A 17902-nucleotide genomic window follows, 5' to 3' on the forward strand; every position below is an offset into this window, starting at 1 on the left:
CTTCCTGTGTTTTGAGTTTAAGGTATCAGACTTGCTTACATGGACTTTCCTAGCCTTCTCGTAAATTTCAGGGCAAACATTGTTGTACTTGAGTTAGGACAGGGCTTAAGGTGCCTATGACAATCGTGTTGACCCTCTAATTCTGGGCTTTAGTTTGGCTGACTTCCTTTGAATTCGATCTCCCTTGTTGACTTGACGTGGGTTGACTCACGGGCTTTTGGTCTATTCTTGGCTCGTTGACCTCAGTCAATTGATGACCATTGTCTTTTATCATCACGAGTCCCTTCACTCCTTAGTCGAAAGTAGAGAAACTAAGGATTAGAAGAACTTGGAAGATTTTCCTTTGGCTTTCTCTTATGCGTACAATCATCACGTGGATTATGATGCTGCAATAAATAACCTAAACAAGTAAAACTTTAAAGTTTTGAATATAGCTAAACCAGGGTTGTACATGAAGCCCAAGTGTTTTTCTGTGTGACTTGAATGTTTTGGCAGCGCTGGTTGTCAGGGTTGCATCTCCGAGTTTATTTTTTGTTGATCTCGCAATTGCCCACCTCACTTCTGCCGAGCTTGTCGACGTGTTTCTCCGCATGCGATGTTCTAACGTCAGACGCTTGATCTTCTAACGTCAGACGCTTGATCTTCTGATCACACGCTTTCGGAGTATATCTTTTGGATAACTGACCAAGGTACTTTCTCTATTAGTCGTGGGACGCGTGTCTTCTTTCTGTTGGTGCATGGCCTAAGTCGTTTCTTCTCATATTAATGCTATGTATGACTTGGTCAGAGATCCGCCATTGATTTCTTCAGATGTATTATGAATTAGTCAATTTTCAAAACACCTTTATTCCTCAACGCTTCTGTCGATGTTTTTGCTCATCGTCTTTCCTATATAAATAGCATGTTTAATATTCGTATTTGTTTATGGACAAATTTTCCTAAGTTGTTTTTTATCTTTAAAATTTCTCCTAAGTTGTTTTACAAATAGCGATGCCAAGATGTCTTAAGAATATGACTTACTAAAATAGTGTTTCGGTTTCAACAAAAAAGAAAAACTTAATAAACAAGCTATATGTGTTGTGCAAACTAGACCAAACACAAAGACCTTATATCACCATTAGATGCCCTGATTTATTCTGATACAGTTTGAAGAATACGTTTTTTTATATTATACACTGAGAGGCCCTAACAATGTTTTTCTTGATAAATCTTGCGGTTGTATATATGGCTATACAAAACTGACCTAGACTGAGTCTCCTTATCCACAATCGAAGCAATGAAACTTGACTTTATGCTTAATTTCATGTTAAATCCATCATTTTTTTTGTGAAAAAACTAAAATGAATACAAACCCACTGATAATCTTTCATTAAAAAAAGAAGATAAATTGATATTTCAGAAAAAAGATTAAAAACAATTTGGTTTGCTGGAAATTTTACTCCACAAAAAAAAACCAAATGAGGCCAATGTTTAAATGATACGGAATCTAACTCGCGGTCTGTATCGATATGAGTTAGATTTCAAATGTTTGTTTTTAACGGTCTGAGTGATGTCTCTAATTGATTTGAGCTGATTTTGTGAATACGGTATTTGAATTAAATGATTCAGATTCAGACGGGACAGATGGTGAGACGAGTCATATTCTAAGAGGGAGATTTTTTTTTTTTGGAAGTCGACTACGATATACGTATGTCAACACCTTCGAACCACTTGGGCTACCAATTGTTGACAAGAGGGAGATTGAACAAACACATTTTGATTAATTCGACCCGCCAATAGGAAGGACATGGGGGCGACCCAACCCTAATCCGTTGGCAGTTTTGCCAGTGAAGCACTTCGTTCTCTCCCGAAAACCTCAAATAAACCCTTAAACGAGGGAGGGAGCCGTCTTCCCCGCCAACAGCCGATTCTCTCTGCACATCTCAGTCTCCCTCCTCAACCATCAGTAAGTCCTTCACTTAACTCCGACTTCCATTTCTAGGGTTTTTTTCTTTTCTTACAGAAGCTCCTTCTTCCTCCTCCTCTTCAGCGCCGCCGACTGCCTCTTTCTCCTCCTCCATCAGTCCGTCACTCCGTCATTAAGTTATTATCCTCCTCCTTCTTCTTCATTCTTTTTCTTCGTATCAAAACAAATCGTCAGTGACTATTTGTTCTCTTAGTTGTAATCGTTCAAGTTGGCTCTTATGTTTAAATTCAAAATGATTTCTACTTATTTGTAAGAGATTGAAACCATTTATGTTTGCATTTTGTGTAAATCAGTTATGTTTTTGAAGTTCAAAATCAGTTCTTGACTTCTGATTTTTGAAAAACTCAAGTTTTTTCCCCCTTTTTTTTGTGACAGACAATGATAACAGGTGGGAAAAGCTATGTTTCGGCACCACCAGCATTTTCTAGTGATGGGAAGAAGCTTCTTGTTTGTACAGGCAACACTGTCTCAGTTTTTAGTACCTCTACCGGAATGCTTGTAGGTGTTGTTTTAGTTATTATACTTTCTTTGAAGAAATTGCAGTTACTAATTTAGACTATTGAAATTTGTAGATAACAGAGTTGGAAGGTCACAAAGCACGGGTCACTTCTGTTATTGTTGTACCAGCTCCTACCCCTGCCAGTAATATTCTGTGTTATTGTTGGACGTCGTCGCTTGATGGAACAATTTGCTATTGGGACTATTCCATACCTGAATTGATCAGAACGGTCAATATTCAGCTTCCAATTTTCTCAATGGTATGATACTACGATTGGTTTACAGAGTTGTTTTGGTTGAGTTCGTAGCTAGTAAACTATTTTATATTCACATCTTCCTGCTGTATAATGTTACTTGTAATTGGTGGAATATATGTAATCCTATCTCTTTCGTATGGCTGACAATGGCAAGAAGTTACACAATCAAGTTGAGATTGAGACCCTTGATTTTGTCAGAGCTTTGTAGGTAGTGCTCGTGGGGGGTGGTGTAGAAAAGAAAACGTATGGAGGAATTTAAAGACCTTTTCTTTCTGGGGTTTGTTTCAAAACGAGATATGGTGTTATGTTTATGGATCCATTCATTTGTTGCTCTACCATTTTTCTTATTCTATTGGATGGCATGTTTTGGTCTGCAAATTTGTATTGTGTTTTTGTTTTTATTGGCATTGACATGATATACTGATGACTTTTAGAAGTTTTTGTTTTCTCATTTTTTATTCTCTTATAAAACCAATACTGGAAAAATAATGTTTGATCTTTGAATGCCCAGAGATGGTATACTAAATTACTAATAACTAATAAGTAATAAATAAGAGGTGTATGATAATGTATTAGTAAGTTTGTGATTCAAAACATTCAGTTGATACTTCGATAACTATTGTACAAAAATACTTCAGGGTTTAAGCCAAAAGTAGGGTTTTGGGGATTGGGGAGTCTTCTGGGATAAATTAATATTTGGGATTCATTGGTAGGAAATCGATTTAAGGTTTAGGGCTCCTGCTACAGTAGGTATTGTGGTATTCTGAATTTAGCCAGCGTGTTGTTTTTTGAAAATTTTGATTTAATCATTGAAAAGAAAACTGTTCACTCCTGTTGAAGCAACAAAAATAAGCAGGAAAACCTGTATGAAAAACAAAATACAAAGTATATTGTTTCTATCATAACTTCCTATTAATCGCCGAGTCCAAATAAGATTTGTACTTGCTCATTTATCCCCCCTCAACCAACTACAGAGCAAAAGATTGGACAGCTAGGGTGTTAACTTCTACGATAGTCTTACTTGCTATTAAGGTTTGACTTTTATGTTTATGTAACTATTTTTCAGGTGATTCCCACATTTCCTGGATTACCTACCGAGAATAATGGAAAGTTGCCAGACCATTTTGCATTTATTTCGGTTGAAGATATAGTGGATGACCAGAGTAAAGCACTAAGGGGAAAGATAAAGAAGTGTAACTTGAGAAAGTCATCTGTAGTTGGCGGAGTTTTGGCAGAGGTACAGTTTGATAACTCTTGTATATGTTGATATACTTCTACAGTATGTAAGTATATTTATTTGTTGTTATAAGGTTAACATATCTAATGTCAGTTGTTGGGCGCAAATGCGTGTTGTGATAGTAGTGTAATAATGCACTATATGTCATTTCTACTTTCCTTATCTGCTATTTGTCTGTGAACATCTCTGAATTCTGGATAACTTCTACTTTATGATGTCTATAAAATTTAAATGATATTGTAGCGGAATTGGCCTCCTCTGACTCATGTTTAATGTAACAAATGGAGCAGCATTTTGTATAACTTTTATATGATTTTTCAAATGAATATATCTGGTTCGAAGAAAAGTGTTATAAATGGAATGCACTCAGGAGGTAGGATATTGTCTTTTAGGAGGAACTTGAGCTCTAAAACATTGTGCTAGGCTATTGGAGAAGCATTCCAGAGAGAAAGCCTTTGATATTTGTATTTGTAGATTTTCTGTATAACTGCATTTATTTCTCATTTTCTTTCCCATGCACTAACTAAAAGTTTACCATTTTCCCCATCTCCTCTAGTATTTTCTTATTTTTATGTTTTCCTCAATTATACATGCAACTATATTTATTATTATTAGTATCGCAGTTTATTTGTAAGCAGAAATCTTAATACTTTATTTGTTATGTTTGTTTGTAGTCAATCAGATGCATATAAAATATTGTACATTCCAGGTGTTTTGGTACTTGCATTTATGTCAAAAGCTGATGACTAAAATTACTGACAAGAGGAAAATATTTCTGAAATATGATAGCCTAAAACTAAATGATTTAACGGTCCGGGAACTAAAGAATTAGAAAGACTAGGAACAGATAATGTACATTTTGTTTATCAACTTTTTGTGTGAGGTCACATGCAACTGCCGAGTACCATTCTGAGTACAATACATGTACTTCTGTTTTTTTAATATTAAGATTTGAGGGGTTCACCCTCATATCTTGTACTTTCTTACACTTGTTTTGTCTGACTTGCGTCTTTCTCTATTCCAGACTAAATATCCGGAGTTCATAACTGCTGGCACCTCTGGAGATTTTTTTGGCATTATAAATAAGCGCAAGGTTCATATATGGAAGATCTTTGCTAAGGAATCTAATTATGATGTCAAGAAGATAAAACTACATCATACGAAGAACTTGACAGTTCTTGCTTTCCATCCAACTGAGGCAATTGTAGCTGCAGGTGATGTTACAGGTAGAATTTTGATTTGGAGAGGTTGCGGAAAGAAAACTTTTTCCAGGAAACACCAGAGCAAGACACTCATAAAGAATGAAGAAGAAAGGCCTGGAGTGAGGGGTGATGATGATGCCGAGTCCTGCTCAACCTGGCATTGGCACCCATCTGAAGTAAAGGTTCTACATTTTTCTTCAGACGGAGCTTATCTATACTCGGGTAAATCATAGTTGCACCATCATGCCACTGCAAGGTTCATGTCAATTTGTTGTCCTTGGTTATGCATTGATCATGAAACTAAGTTTCTGTTGTTACGATTTCTTTTCCTGTTTGTTGAGTCGAATGCCATGTTTGGGTTTCATGGAAAACATTAATTTTCATTGAGAGTGTTTTGGCAGTAGGCTGACTTCCATTTGAAACTTCATTTATCTAATTCCATATGGTCTTTACTATCGATACTTATCGATTTGATCTTCTGTTGACGTTAGTTGTTATATCTTTCCCCTGAATTCCTGTTTAGGTGGAAAGGAAGGAGTTCTTGTGGTTTGGCAGCTAGACACGGGGAAAAAGAAATTCTTGCCACGTATTGGATCCCCACTATTGTACTTTACAGAATCTCTTGATCCATCTCTTTCTTCTGTAAGAACAACTCTGTATTTAAGTTTCTGTTCTAAATTTCCACCTGTTTATGCTTAAACATGCCGAGCCTTAGTGTTGGAACATTTTTTAACTTAATAATGTGACTGAATTTGACTTCACTAGATATCATGTGCGGACAATAAACTACATCTTCTGAAAATGCCTTCCATGGAAGTTTTGAAGTCCATTGCTGGAATCAAGGTCAGTACTCTGGTTTTCCATATTGTCTTATAGTAGGTTAAGTCTAAGACAACATAGTTATGGTGCCATGCATGGTAGACACAGACTGGAAACTAGGGATCATACATTTGAAATTGTAGAGAATGTATATCGCTTTGAGGTATAGAGAATCATCTTTCATATTTTAGTTTCATGTTTTTCCCAACAATTGTCAATAAAATTTGAAGAGATTTATTGTCATGCGCTTTCTTGGGTTGATAAGCACTTGTGACAAGATGGCCTAGTTTGGCATGATCAGTTGATAGCGGTGTCTCCTAATCCATATTGCCCAAAGAGCGCTATACCATTGCAATTCAACCATCTTCATCATTTTGATAGCGGTGTCTCCTAATCCATATTGCCCAAAGAGCGCTATACCATTGCAATTCAACCATCTTCATCATTTTGGTGAATACTTCTAGAGGATTTTTCTTCTTTTTCTTTGTCATATATACAAGTTCTTTTTCGCCTTAGGCTATGACTACGTTCAACTTCGAACCATTTAGACGGGATTTCTCTTCCATGTTGAAACGATATTATTTTTTTCGATTACTATGTGCTCATCTGAATATGGTGTATAAACAGCTCCCCACATTGCCAGAGGTTGATGAAGGATTGTGCAGGGGTGTTGCCTTTGATCATAATGCTGGTTTAGTAGCCATAAGAACAGAAGACTACTGCCTACAATTCTACAGCTTGTTCGATGATCGTGAGATTTCACAGGTATGTGTTTCTGTTTCTACACAAATTTCTTTATGTCCATTAGTAGGTTGTATTGGATTAAAACGACAAAGAGTTGAACTGCAATATCCACCTTTTTGTTTCCAAATCTTTCTGCACTGTCTATCATTACCCTCTTGGGGCTCATGTTAATGGTGCAATTTCTGAGATATATTTGTCTTGGGATAATCCAGTGTTGATATACTTCATAAAGATCCACCATTTAATAGGTCTCTTTGATAGAAATATATAAGAACAGTGAAGAGATTTCATTCGATAGGGAACTCTGCAATATATATTTGCCAGGTTAATGTTATAATTCCCTAATGTTCCTTTTCTCATCATCATAGACTTGCTTGTCGATTTCTCTTCACAGTCAAATAAGCTTTTCATATACGTGGGTTATGTAGTTGATGTATGTTTTCTTACTATATCAGCTAATGGGCAGTAAGTGTTGTTGTTTGACATGTCCGAGATACTATTTGAAAGGTATTAGTAAACTCATAGAATAAGAACAAAAAAGGCATGCAACCTACTTATGGCTAATAACGGCAACGTGATGTTCCAAGTTGACATTTTATGAGGAAAGCTGTTGAAGTCGAAGTCACGTGAAAGATAAACTTTAACCTGCGTGATCTGTAACATATATAACTAACACGCTTGTGACTCTCGAAGGATGGATTCCTTATCAACTTGAGATTAATTTATACTATGCTAGACATCTCAGTCAAAAACCTGATGTGGAATACAAAATACTTTCCCGTTTCTAATTAGTTGCATGAAATTGTAAGATCGAACACTAAAGCTAAGTAGTTAATATCACAATTTATTCGTGATAGGTTGGATATTGGCATGTACTGAGTACGTTATGCGACAACAATACATGTATTATTTGACCGATGGCATCTACCATATTGGCTGATTTTCTCATGTCAGCCAACTTAACAGCCACATATCACTATATTAGTTAATGTAACAACTAGATATGAAGTAGTTACAGCTTATTCTTTTATCTAGGATTCCTAATGTTATCCTCTATATATTGGTCATACGTATAGCCTCTTTGCCAGTATGGTCTGCTATCCTATAAAACTAGTCGTTCAGACAAAACTTATCCTTTATCAATTACCCAGCTTATAAGTGTCTCTTACTCCAGGCTTATTATAATGATGATCTTCCCCAATTATATAAAGTCTAGTTAGAAAAATAACCCCACCTTGTTAATCAACTTACTAAAATGGTTTTCTCTAACAAGTAGTGATACATTTTGCAGGTTCAAGTTTGCGAAAGAAACCATCAGCCCGGCGATGATATTACGGTATGTTAGGCCAAACTCTGTTGCTCGACTGTTCCGTAGTCGTTATTGATTTTTCGAGCTTTATTGAGCTCACCTGTTAGAGGAATGTTGGGTTTTTGTTGTTTGTGTTAATTCAAGCTTTAGCTCCTAAATATAAAAATTAGGTTGCTCTCATGTATTATGTACTCTAGAGTTGGAATACTTTGGACCATTCTCAAAGAATTGAAATGGTGTAAAATGTTTGAAAGAAGTTCACATTATCAGATTTGATGTTCTCATAATTTCGAAAACAGATAAGCAACTATAGTAACTCCTAGATTATTTCTACTGCTAATTGGACGGTGAATGGATTCATATATGGCGCAATGTCATTGGAGACTGATAATTTGAGCAGTAACTGAAATAATTCTATTTCTTTTTTTGCGCAAGGCCAAAATCAAACTTGCTTATGAAGGTTCTGATATATTCTTTGTTGGTTGCAGTTAGTTGTGACTTTAATATCTCTCTCCGTCGACGGTACAAAGATGAGTACAGCTGAAATTAAGCATTCAGAAGATGGAATCGGCGGTCTCGTTTGCCTCAGATTCTGGGAAGCTGGGTCTCATAGGGGAGCCTTCACATTGTCTACGATCATATATGAGCCTCACAGGTTTGGATTGATCTCTCTCCTCCAAAAAGATGAATAAAGTTCCTCTGGTGTTAGTTTTCTTACTCTGACATGAACTAGTTGTGAGAAAGTCTATCCCAATAATATCAATCTTAAGCTTCTGTGTGTCTACCGTCTGACATGGCCTTTAAATATAGTTTGTGTGCTTCAAAGTAATGCATAAATAATTAATTATACAATTCAGATATAATATATTGATAAGATAATAAAGGGGCACATGAAGACCCTCTAGACCTCGCTAGGTAGTCTTTCATGTCCATGAATATTTGAATGTCAGTAATTGTTCTCTATACTATTTCGACCAGGTAGTATTGTATGTTAGTTATGTATACATGTATTTTGAAGAGGATATCCTGTCTGTAATAAAGTTACACTCGATTTTAGTGTGTATGAATTTCGGCTTAAGCTGTCAACAACAGAAACCACTAGCTAAACTAGATAGCTCCATAGATTCAGTTAGATATTTGTTTTTATGAGGGATGGCGTGGTTCACTAGTTTGTTGCATGTTACATTTTTATGACATGTGGTTGGAAAGAGTATTAAATCAGCTTGTCGTAGTGGGTTCAGTCATTCAGTCCAAATTGAACATTGGGGTCACACGTGTATTGTTATTATTTGAACTTAGTAGAAAATATCTGGTTGCTTAAGGATTTTCTTTTTCAATGAATCGAATTAGTGATGCTGGAATTTCTGCTCTAGCTTTCCATCCTACCCGTGATATGGCTGTTAGTGCTTCTTATGGTGGTGATTTCAAGGTAATTTTATCTCGTGATGGCATAAAAATCATGTGATCTATTATTCTATTTGTTGTTTCTGCAATTAATTTTTCTAATTTCTCATTCTCAGATTTGGGTTAGAAGCTCTGATGCACAACAAAAAGATCAGGAATCTGGTTGGAGATGCCATTCTGTTGGTTCATACAAGTATGATCTTGCTTTACGTAACTTCATTCTTTTATTATTTCAATAAGATTTTCTGGTAACCATTGGAATAGACTGTGATATGCGGATGCAGTACACAAGTGGGAGAGTATCTGGTAACATTGGTTTACATCAATATAATATCTCTCCATGGTGGAGCTTGTTTTAAAAAATTTGTTGTGACAGATATTTATGTCATATGACTCGTCTGATCGTGTTAGATGGACTCCTCTTTATCTGATACTCATTATTCACTTCAGTGGGTAAAACATGATTTTCTATGTACATATAGTATGCAGATACAAGGAGGAAACATGTAATCTAAATTCTTAAAGTTATTGTCACTTGAATGTCAACCAATCTATATGCAAACATGAATTACAATGATATTAACGGTGGAAAATTTGTGTTTGTTGAAACAATTTGAAAAATTGATGTAGCTTTTAACATATTATGTTGTGTTCTTGCTATAAATTATACATGGATTTCTGTGCAGGGAAAAACCCATAACAGCTGCTGCATTTTCTGCTGATGGCTCTGTTCTGGCTGTTGCTGCTGAAAATGTAGTTACACTGTGGAACCCAGAAAAGAACGTTTTAGTAGCTGTAATCGGAGAGATGCTTACGGTAATCCACTTGAATCTCTTTAACGCAAAATATAAATTTGTTGCCCCTTATGACTAGATGAACACACTGATTTAGATGCATGGCATATAGTAGTGCCAGACACTTGACCCCAGATCTGCAGTAAAAGGTTTTCATTCTTGGGCATGAAGTAAATCTACCGACTCTTTATTTTTACACATCTTGGGCGGACTAATTAAACAAATTAAGCTATCAGAGGCAGGAGAAAAGAAATTTGAAAATAACTTAGTGTAAGGCGTTAGTCCATGCTAGAAGGAGAGTTTCAACTAATGACATGTTTATGTACAAGCTGACATTGGCACCACCATAAGTTTTCTTATGTGGGTATACAGACACTAATCAAAATCTATATTTTCTTCCAGCGAATCGTTTCTCTTTCTTTTGTCGGGAAGTCAGAATATCTTGTATCAGTATCCCGAGGTTCAAATCCACAGCTATCAGTTTGGAGTGCAGCAAAGCTGTCCATGTCTTGGTCATATAATCTTCTCATAGAAGGTATGTTAATACTCCTGTTTTTTGCTTATGGAAGCGACATTGACTTGTGGGTGATGTCATTAATCACTGGATCCATCCTCTCATGTTGATGTAGTAACTACCAAAATCCTTAATATTAATGTCCATTCTATATTCTATATTGCTGCCCACATAAAAATTGTGTAGTGTAGTAAATTAAGAATGGAGTGGCTGTGGGAGAGGTCGTTTTCTGGGCAAGTATCAGGTGGAAGATTCCAAGAGACGGAAAAGAGTCGCAAGAACGCGGTTCTTAAATTAAAGTCACGAGAGGAACTGGAAATACATTACTTGCCTTCAGATTATTGTTGGAATTTTTATCAGGATGAAAAGTGTAGTTCTTAGATAATAGTGTTGGAAATACCTTCTCACAAAATTTATAACCTTGACACATACTAAGAGAAAGGTTGTTTGTGCAGCTGTTACCTGCAGCAGGGATGGTTCTTGTTTTGCTGTTTTAGCCCTTACTGAAAAGTCATCTAAGAAGGCAGTATCTGATACTGCAATTCGTGGCAGAGATGGTGTTATTATATTATTCAGTGTCGAAGAGCCGATTCCTTTGGCCACTTGGACAGTGAAGGAGGTATTTTTTGTGTTTATGCTATTTCCAACGTTGTCAATCTATTACTCACCCATCAGACCATTTCTCCTAGTTGGAGCTAGTTGCATACATCATCCAAGCGTGTTTACAGTTCTCCATATTGATTATAGCAAAACTAAGAGATCATTTTCCACTTGTAAATGACGGCAACTGATCTGGTGTTTAAGATTATCGTTAACGAGAAAACTAACCAAGTATTCTAATTCTTGATTTTCTTTTCATGTTTCAGGCCAAGGGAGGAAGTCTTTCATTCATTCAAGCAAATCCTTCTCCAATTAATAAGAAATCCTTAGTTGGAGAACAACCTGCTGAGGTTCTAGCTTATATGAGTGGTGCTCACGAGTATATCATCTTCGATCCACATGGCAAAGAAGACAGCATTATTAGTGGGCACCAGCGGGAGAGTTTTCCCATTGAAGAAACAGGTAAGCTCTTTCTTACAACTTTTTATTATTTATTAATCTTGGATTAGAATTATATTGGAAATCGCGAAACTTCCTTTTGAGCGAGAGTGAACATATGATGTTCTCTGGTTTCTGCTCCTCAATAGTATTCGACTATTCACTTTTTACAAACCATGCTACTAAGATTGCTACAGTTCCTGTGAAGTCATGTTGAATCTCAACAAAAACTTGTCTGAACTTACTGGATGTAAACATCAAGTTTGTCCAAAATTCCAAATCATGCAAAGCATGGCAGAACCTAGCAAGGACCTTCATATCCCATCCCAATTTCTAGTTGAGTCAGTATTTAACCGATTGAGAATGTCGTACTTGACCAAACTAGTTGTAAGTGAGTTACATTTGGTAATCCGGATTGTTTGAGCTAGGCCCAAGTTAAACCTGATACTGGATAAGCCAGATTACAGTAATGGTCATGTAGCAGTGGAATACTTGGGGATGATTCACATATGAGAGATAATTCTGAAAATCGGTGGAACCAACATTTGTAGTGTCCGGATCAAATGGCTTTGGTCTGAGGAAATTTGATAACTTCAAACCTGAAAGAATGCTGAAGTTTTCTAAATTGAAAAATACCATATGTGCTGTCTATGCAGTTAATGACTTGTTATGTTCGGCTCAGTAAGTATTTTTTTCCTCTATCAGGGAAATCTGGGTATTCATCTATTTATGGTGAGCTTCCCCAAATTAGCAGAACGGAAGATCATAGTATACAGGCCCCATTCGTACCATCAGAAAGGCCATGGGAGACTATATTCAGTGGATCATCACATGTTCTTCCACCTCTTTCAAAGTTATGCTCGGTATTCTTGGAATCCTTCCTTGAAAGAAGGCAACTGGTTGAAGAATGATTCCAGCAGTTTTAGTGATCTCGAAAAATGCAGTTTGATGAGACCCTTGATGATCTATTCCAGTATACAATTCATCGTGCGTGTATAATCAACTACAAACAGGGAAGGTTTTTGCAACTCGACCAACAAGTCAATTGTGGCTGGTGATTTCTGTTTATGGGTAAAAAGAAATCGAAAGAAACATGATATGTTTATTTCCATAGTTTTGACTACAAATAGATATATTTATGTTATCAAATGAATTGAAGAGAGACAAAACATGGCTAAAAATTTTGTAATCTTAGTATGAAATCGTTTTTTTTATTGAAGTTGATTTGTTAATTAGGTCTGTTGTATATTCTCTTTTCCTTCAAATGATGCTATTGTATTTGAAGTGCAACATTTACGACCATACGACCACAATATGGCGACCAACACATTCCCACCATGGTCGAAGAGTAATAATGAAGTTGGAGAAAAGTAGCAACAGTCTGGGAGGAGGTACGCAAATTCTCAGGGTGTTTTGGGGCGACCAGGTAACAGCCAAGTTTGCCCTTAGGTCAACCGGAGAAATATTGGCATACTAGGTGTAGCCTAACCACTGCGAGAAATAGGTGCCAAAATAAGAGAAATTTAACATGCACAATAGGGGTTTACATTTTATACAAGTGGGGGCTGGTTGGAGAAAACTATTACGTTGATTAGAGTGTGTTATAGGATGATGCCGAGGAGCCTCCTAGGCTGCTGGTGATACTGTCCGCTATGACATTTCTGAGTCTCGCGGTTTCATAAGGCTCTACTAGAAAATGATGCTTAACCTCTTAAGCAGCGCATAACACTCGGTATTTCACTTATGTGCAATTGTGTTTATACAACATACTTTCCAAAGATTGTGTCAGAATAAAATGAATCATGCTGATAATGTTATAGGATGATGTAGACCTGCAGCTTTCTAGGCTGGTAGTAATAGTGTGTTTTGGCACTCATCGGCTTCACGGGTTTAAAAGGTTTCACTAGGAAATGATGCTTAACCTCTTAAGGGGAGCCCCATGCCTCGTCACCCATTTATACCTATATGTGATTGTATTTCTACAACAGAAAGTGGATGTTGTGAGCAGAGGCGAGAGAAAACTATTTTCTACAATCGCATCATTTACTACGACCACAATGTTGTGACCACAATAGTAATGAAGTTGAAGAAAAGTAGCAATAATCTGGATCGACGAGCTACACAAATTTTCAGGTTGTTTTGGGGCGACCAGGTAGCAGACTAGTTTCCCCTGGGGAGGAATGGCTTCAGCTTAAGAAATTTTGAAATACTAGTGAAATCAGGGTTCCAAAATAACAAAAAATTCATGTTGATAATAGGGGCTTGCATTTTATACAAGTGGGGGCTGGTTAGAGAAGGCGATTAAGTTGATTAAATAGAGCGTGATAGGATGATGCAGAGCGGCCTCCTGGACTGCTAGTGATAGAGTCCGTTGTGGCATTTCTAGGCGTCATGGTCTCAAAAAGTTACACTAGATAAGGATCTTTAACCTTCTAAGAGGAGCACCACTCTTGACTCTCTCCTGCCGATGAATGATTGCATTTATACAACATACCTTGTCAAGACCATATCATAGTAGAGCTAATCAGGCTGATAACGTGTTATAGAATGATGTGGACCGACTTTCTAGGCTGCTAGTGATATTGTCTGTTTTGACACTTCTGCACCTTACTAGGGAAGGATGCTTAACTTCTTAAGAGGAGCACCACACCTCGTCTTCCCCCGATGTAGGATTGTATTTCTGCAACAGAAAGTTGATGTTGTGAGCAGGGGCGAGAAAAATTTATTTTCTATTATAATCGCAGCGGTATGATATTCATGAACCTACCACCGAAGCAAAAGATGGACGACTCGGTTTTTGTTTTAAAGTCACCATTGGGCCGGTCGCAACCTAGCTGCAACAGAACTACAACCTAGCTCCCGGAGTCGGCTCTTTTCTCCCGAAATAGCGTTCGTTGTTTGCTTCATTGTTAACATTTTCAACAATAATTGCACCCCAACTAAATAAGTTATTTTATCAAACAATAATGTAACCGAACATGTGTAACACATAGTTCAACAAAAAAAAACATGTGTAACACAATCACCCTAATTTTATATCTTGTTTTGATCAATTTAATCCACAAGTGGTACTAGCCAGTGTACAAGAGATGTAAGAGTAAGTAGATAAAAGGAGATGAAAACAAAACAATGCTGCAGTAAATCTAAAATTGTACTTTGAGTAGTTCCAAAGATGACATATTGAACAAATTTTAAATAATGGAAGGGACAAAAAACACTGAAGTCCCACTGCAAGTTGTAAGGATCAAGAACTACTCAAACAAGAAGGAATAGTTTTCCATGTGATTTAGAGTGTGATGGGATCAAATTGGAGAAGATAGGCAGGCAAGTCTATAATGGATCAGGACATGTCCTTTTAGCTTCTTAGCTTTGTTCTTTCGATCTGTAATACATTATTCTGTCGATACTCATAAGAAAGACATACGTACACGTATCTATTGGCTGAACTAATCTACCACGCCTCGTCCGTAATCTGCTTTTCTTCCCCATGATCATGTTTTCATACAAAAGGTAGACGATAAAAAATCAACACCGAAATTGTTCAACACATTGGTATTGTTTTAAGTACCTAGAAATATAGTACTTGTATATACTAATATGGGTATCATGAAATGTCGCCCACATTTGCGATAATTTTCGATCTTTCTCCATATTTTCTATAAAAAAAATATTTGTCACAGATGACCAGATTATATCAAGGGCCAAGAAAATAGATCATTTAGGTATTTTTCTAATACCAGCTATAATTTTTAATTTTTGGGGTTCTAGTCCAAAATCTACACCTAAACACACATTTAATCTACCCTAATATTAATATAGGATTTTAAGCCAAAATAATAATGGATAGTAATACGTAATGTTAGACATATCAAACCTTCAAAACTTTTAATAACCCCCCCGCTCCCCTTCGCTTTTTGGTTGAGCCTTTGCTTCCCATGCATGCGTATGAGCCCTTCTATTGTTGTTGGACAGGTTTTGTGGATTGATTTGATCTTTGTAAACTCCTTCATGTTTTTCTATACATGTACATCCATCAGACGGGTAGTTGTCTGTATATATCGTTTGCCATCACGTAGTGTCCCTGTATTGACAGTGGTATAATCCAGCCTTACCTTGTTGTCACAAGAATACATACAACAGGATATTATGCATCCACTTATGACTTACCCAATTCCCATCACCATCAAAATGTGTTAACCACATGAAGGAAGAAGATTGAAAAGATTGACACACCAAATAATCACAGAGAAAAATGACTGCATACATTTTAACCCTAGCTAGGATATGCCATTTGAAACTTGGGTAGGTTAGGTTTGTGGTTTATAATATAGAATTGGTCACATGACTCACATATAGGCACAAAAAACCAAGACAATCACCAAATTCAATGGTGAGAAATGGGATAATGAGATACTCCTCCTATACAGATAGATACTAATCTCAGCAGAAAAGGTTGAGAGAGTTTTGTAAGTGGTTCAAGTTCAACCATACTTCTACATAGTAATCCATACTTCATTCATCCAATGGCTAGCTTCCCTCACCTTTATCTATACTTATCCCAATTACCACATGGATGGTGCTTTCAGATATAAACATGTTAGCTGTGTAGAAAAGATATTTTGTCTGCGTTCTATGTTTGTATTCGATACGAATGATGAGTTAACGACTCTATGATATAGTTAATCGAACATGTAAGAAACTATGTACATAAAAGTGGGTTTTTTTTTTTTCGGAAGAAGGTAGAATTGTATTCATGGAATTGCTAAGTTTACAATGGTGAAAGAAAATCATACATGAGTTACTGCATCCAAATTGAAAATCAAAACTTCTCAGGGTTCAATACAATAAACCTTTTATTTTTCTTAGGTCTTTCGGTTAGGCATCGTTTTGCTTTTGTTCAAACTATATAAGAAAATTAGTTTGGTAATGTAAATTAAACTTGTTATAAAAAATACTGTTCGACCCAATTTTATTACCTATCAACACCACCAACCACCACCACCACTGCTTCCGTCACCACCACCATATCTTTACAAGCGCGGTACAATCCATGCCCCGATCTCCTTCCAATTAAAACCAGCACCCTCAGTTTTCTTGTCCTCTCGCTCTCTCTCCTCATGATAAAACATTTTTTTTTTGAGAAATCCACTACGTTCGACGTTAGTCGTTACAGGACATTGATACATCAAGAAAATGTGATAAACATGATAACTGCCTAAAAACATTCTTTTCGTTGGAGAGAGGTTGTCACTCAAGATAAAGAGCTCTTCATTATTGTAAAAATCTTGGGAACTTTTTATTTCTCTAAACTATATCAAGATCAATTGGAATACCTTCAATTGATTTCTTAGGTCAACATCCTATAAGAACTGTACCCGTATTGAAGCTAGGACTAGTTCAATATTCCCTAGTCCCTACCCTATAAGAGTAGTCAGTAATCACCACAATAGTCCACTATATTCTGTGGAATTTGAAGTACTTTCTTACAAGTCCTCTAAAACCTAAAAGTTGTGGTGTCTTTGTGTTTTTTTTTATCTGAATCTAATCACGTTCATTTGTATTTTACCTTTTTTAATAAACCAGATCTTAAGACAAGAAGATTCATTTTGTTTTACAACTGAAACAAAAACTAATTTACAGTGAATGAAGAAGACAAGATATAATACTTGCCTACTAGAGCACCTTTATCTTCGTCAATTCATGTTGGACTATTTTAACATGTCCCCTCATGCATGTCATTCTTTGCGACTAATAAATGTCTTTTTGTCGCGTGACACGTATGCTTGTTGGGTTACATGTTGGACTTGTCACAGTTCTGCACACAGAGCGCTAGCCCACACCTAAAAAAAAAATAATACTAAAACGTGTTCTAACCAAGGTCAACTTTAAATTGGAGTAAGAGAAAATAAGTGTACACAAACGATAGACCCAACCGAAAAGACAAGACGAAACTGACGAGTGACGAGAAAAAAGAGTCGATGGCCACCATTTGTCCATTTCAATAGAGAAAATCCTTCAAGAGAGAGAGAAAATCAAGGAGGTTGATTTTACTTTTCCCCAATACCTAATTTTTTCTTTTCGGTGGCTCTAAAATTTTGGATAAATGTATGTCCAAAATGA

At 36.4% G+C, this 17902-nt stretch overlaps 1 protein-coding gene and 1 long non-coding RNA gene across 3 annotated transcripts; one reads left to right on the forward strand and one right to left on the reverse strand.

The window, feature by feature from the left end:
* The first annotated feature begins 1708 nt into the window (after nt 1–1708).
* LOC147540139 (Transducin/WD40 repeat-like superfamily protein) lies at nt 1709–13017 on the forward strand. 2 transcript variants are annotated; one of them, XM_086643492.1, is made up of 18 exons: nt 1709–1945; nt 2030–2082; nt 2342–2464; nt 2539–2724; nt 3788–3958; nt 4983–5382; nt 5684–5802; nt 5926–6003; nt 6607–6744; nt 8015–8059; nt 8521–8687; nt 9383–9461; nt 9553–9629; nt 10123–10252; nt 10633–10765; nt 11200–11363; nt 11611–11806; nt 12488–13017. In XM_086643492.1, the coding sequence occupies exons 3-18, from the start codon at nt 2345–2347 to the stop codon at nt 12691–12693; spliced, it is 2409 nt and encodes an 802-aa protein (XP_086499618.1). In that variant the 5' UTR covers nt 1709–1945; nt 2030–2082; nt 2342–2344; the 3' UTR covers nt 12694–13017. The 2 variants fall into 2 exon arrangements, with proteins under 2 accessions (XP_086499618.1, XP_086499619.1); XM_086643493.1 differs by having other exon boundaries at nt 1804–1945; nt 2030–2078.
* Nucleotides 11815–15943, reverse strand: LOC147540140 (uncharacterized). Its single transcript, XR_015226006.1, has 2 exons — nt 14550–15943; nt 11815–14462 (listed from the first exon to the last, which is right to left on the reverse strand). It is a non-coding gene; the product is annotated as an uncharacterized LOC147540140 (long non-coding RNA).
* Between the last annotated feature and the right edge of the window lie 1959 nt (nt 15944–17902).

The sequence above is a fragment of the Eschscholzia californica genome, unplaced genomic scaffold (assembly GCF_041429995.1).
Source record: "Eschscholzia californica isolate CP2 unplaced genomic scaffold, dmEscCali1.0.p SCAF_5, whole genome shotgun sequence".
NCBI lineage: Eukaryota > Viridiplantae > Streptophyta > Magnoliopsida > Ranunculales > Papaveraceae > Eschscholzia > Eschscholzia californica.

Bases quoted from the DNA above. Each gene is read 5' to 3' on its own strand.
- LOC147540139 (XM_086643492.1), top strand. From the start codon at position 2,345: ATGATAACAGGTGGGAAAAGCTATGTTTCGGCACCACCAGCATTTTCT. The intron at 2,725-3,787 runs GTATGATACTAC...ACTATTTTTCAG, and splicing joins AGCTTCCAATTTTCTCAATG to GTGATTCCCACATTTCCTGG. The intron at 11,364-11,610 runs GTATTTTTTGTG...TTCATGTTTCAG, and splicing joins CCACTTGGACAGTGAAGGAG to GCCAAGGGAGGAAGTCTTTC.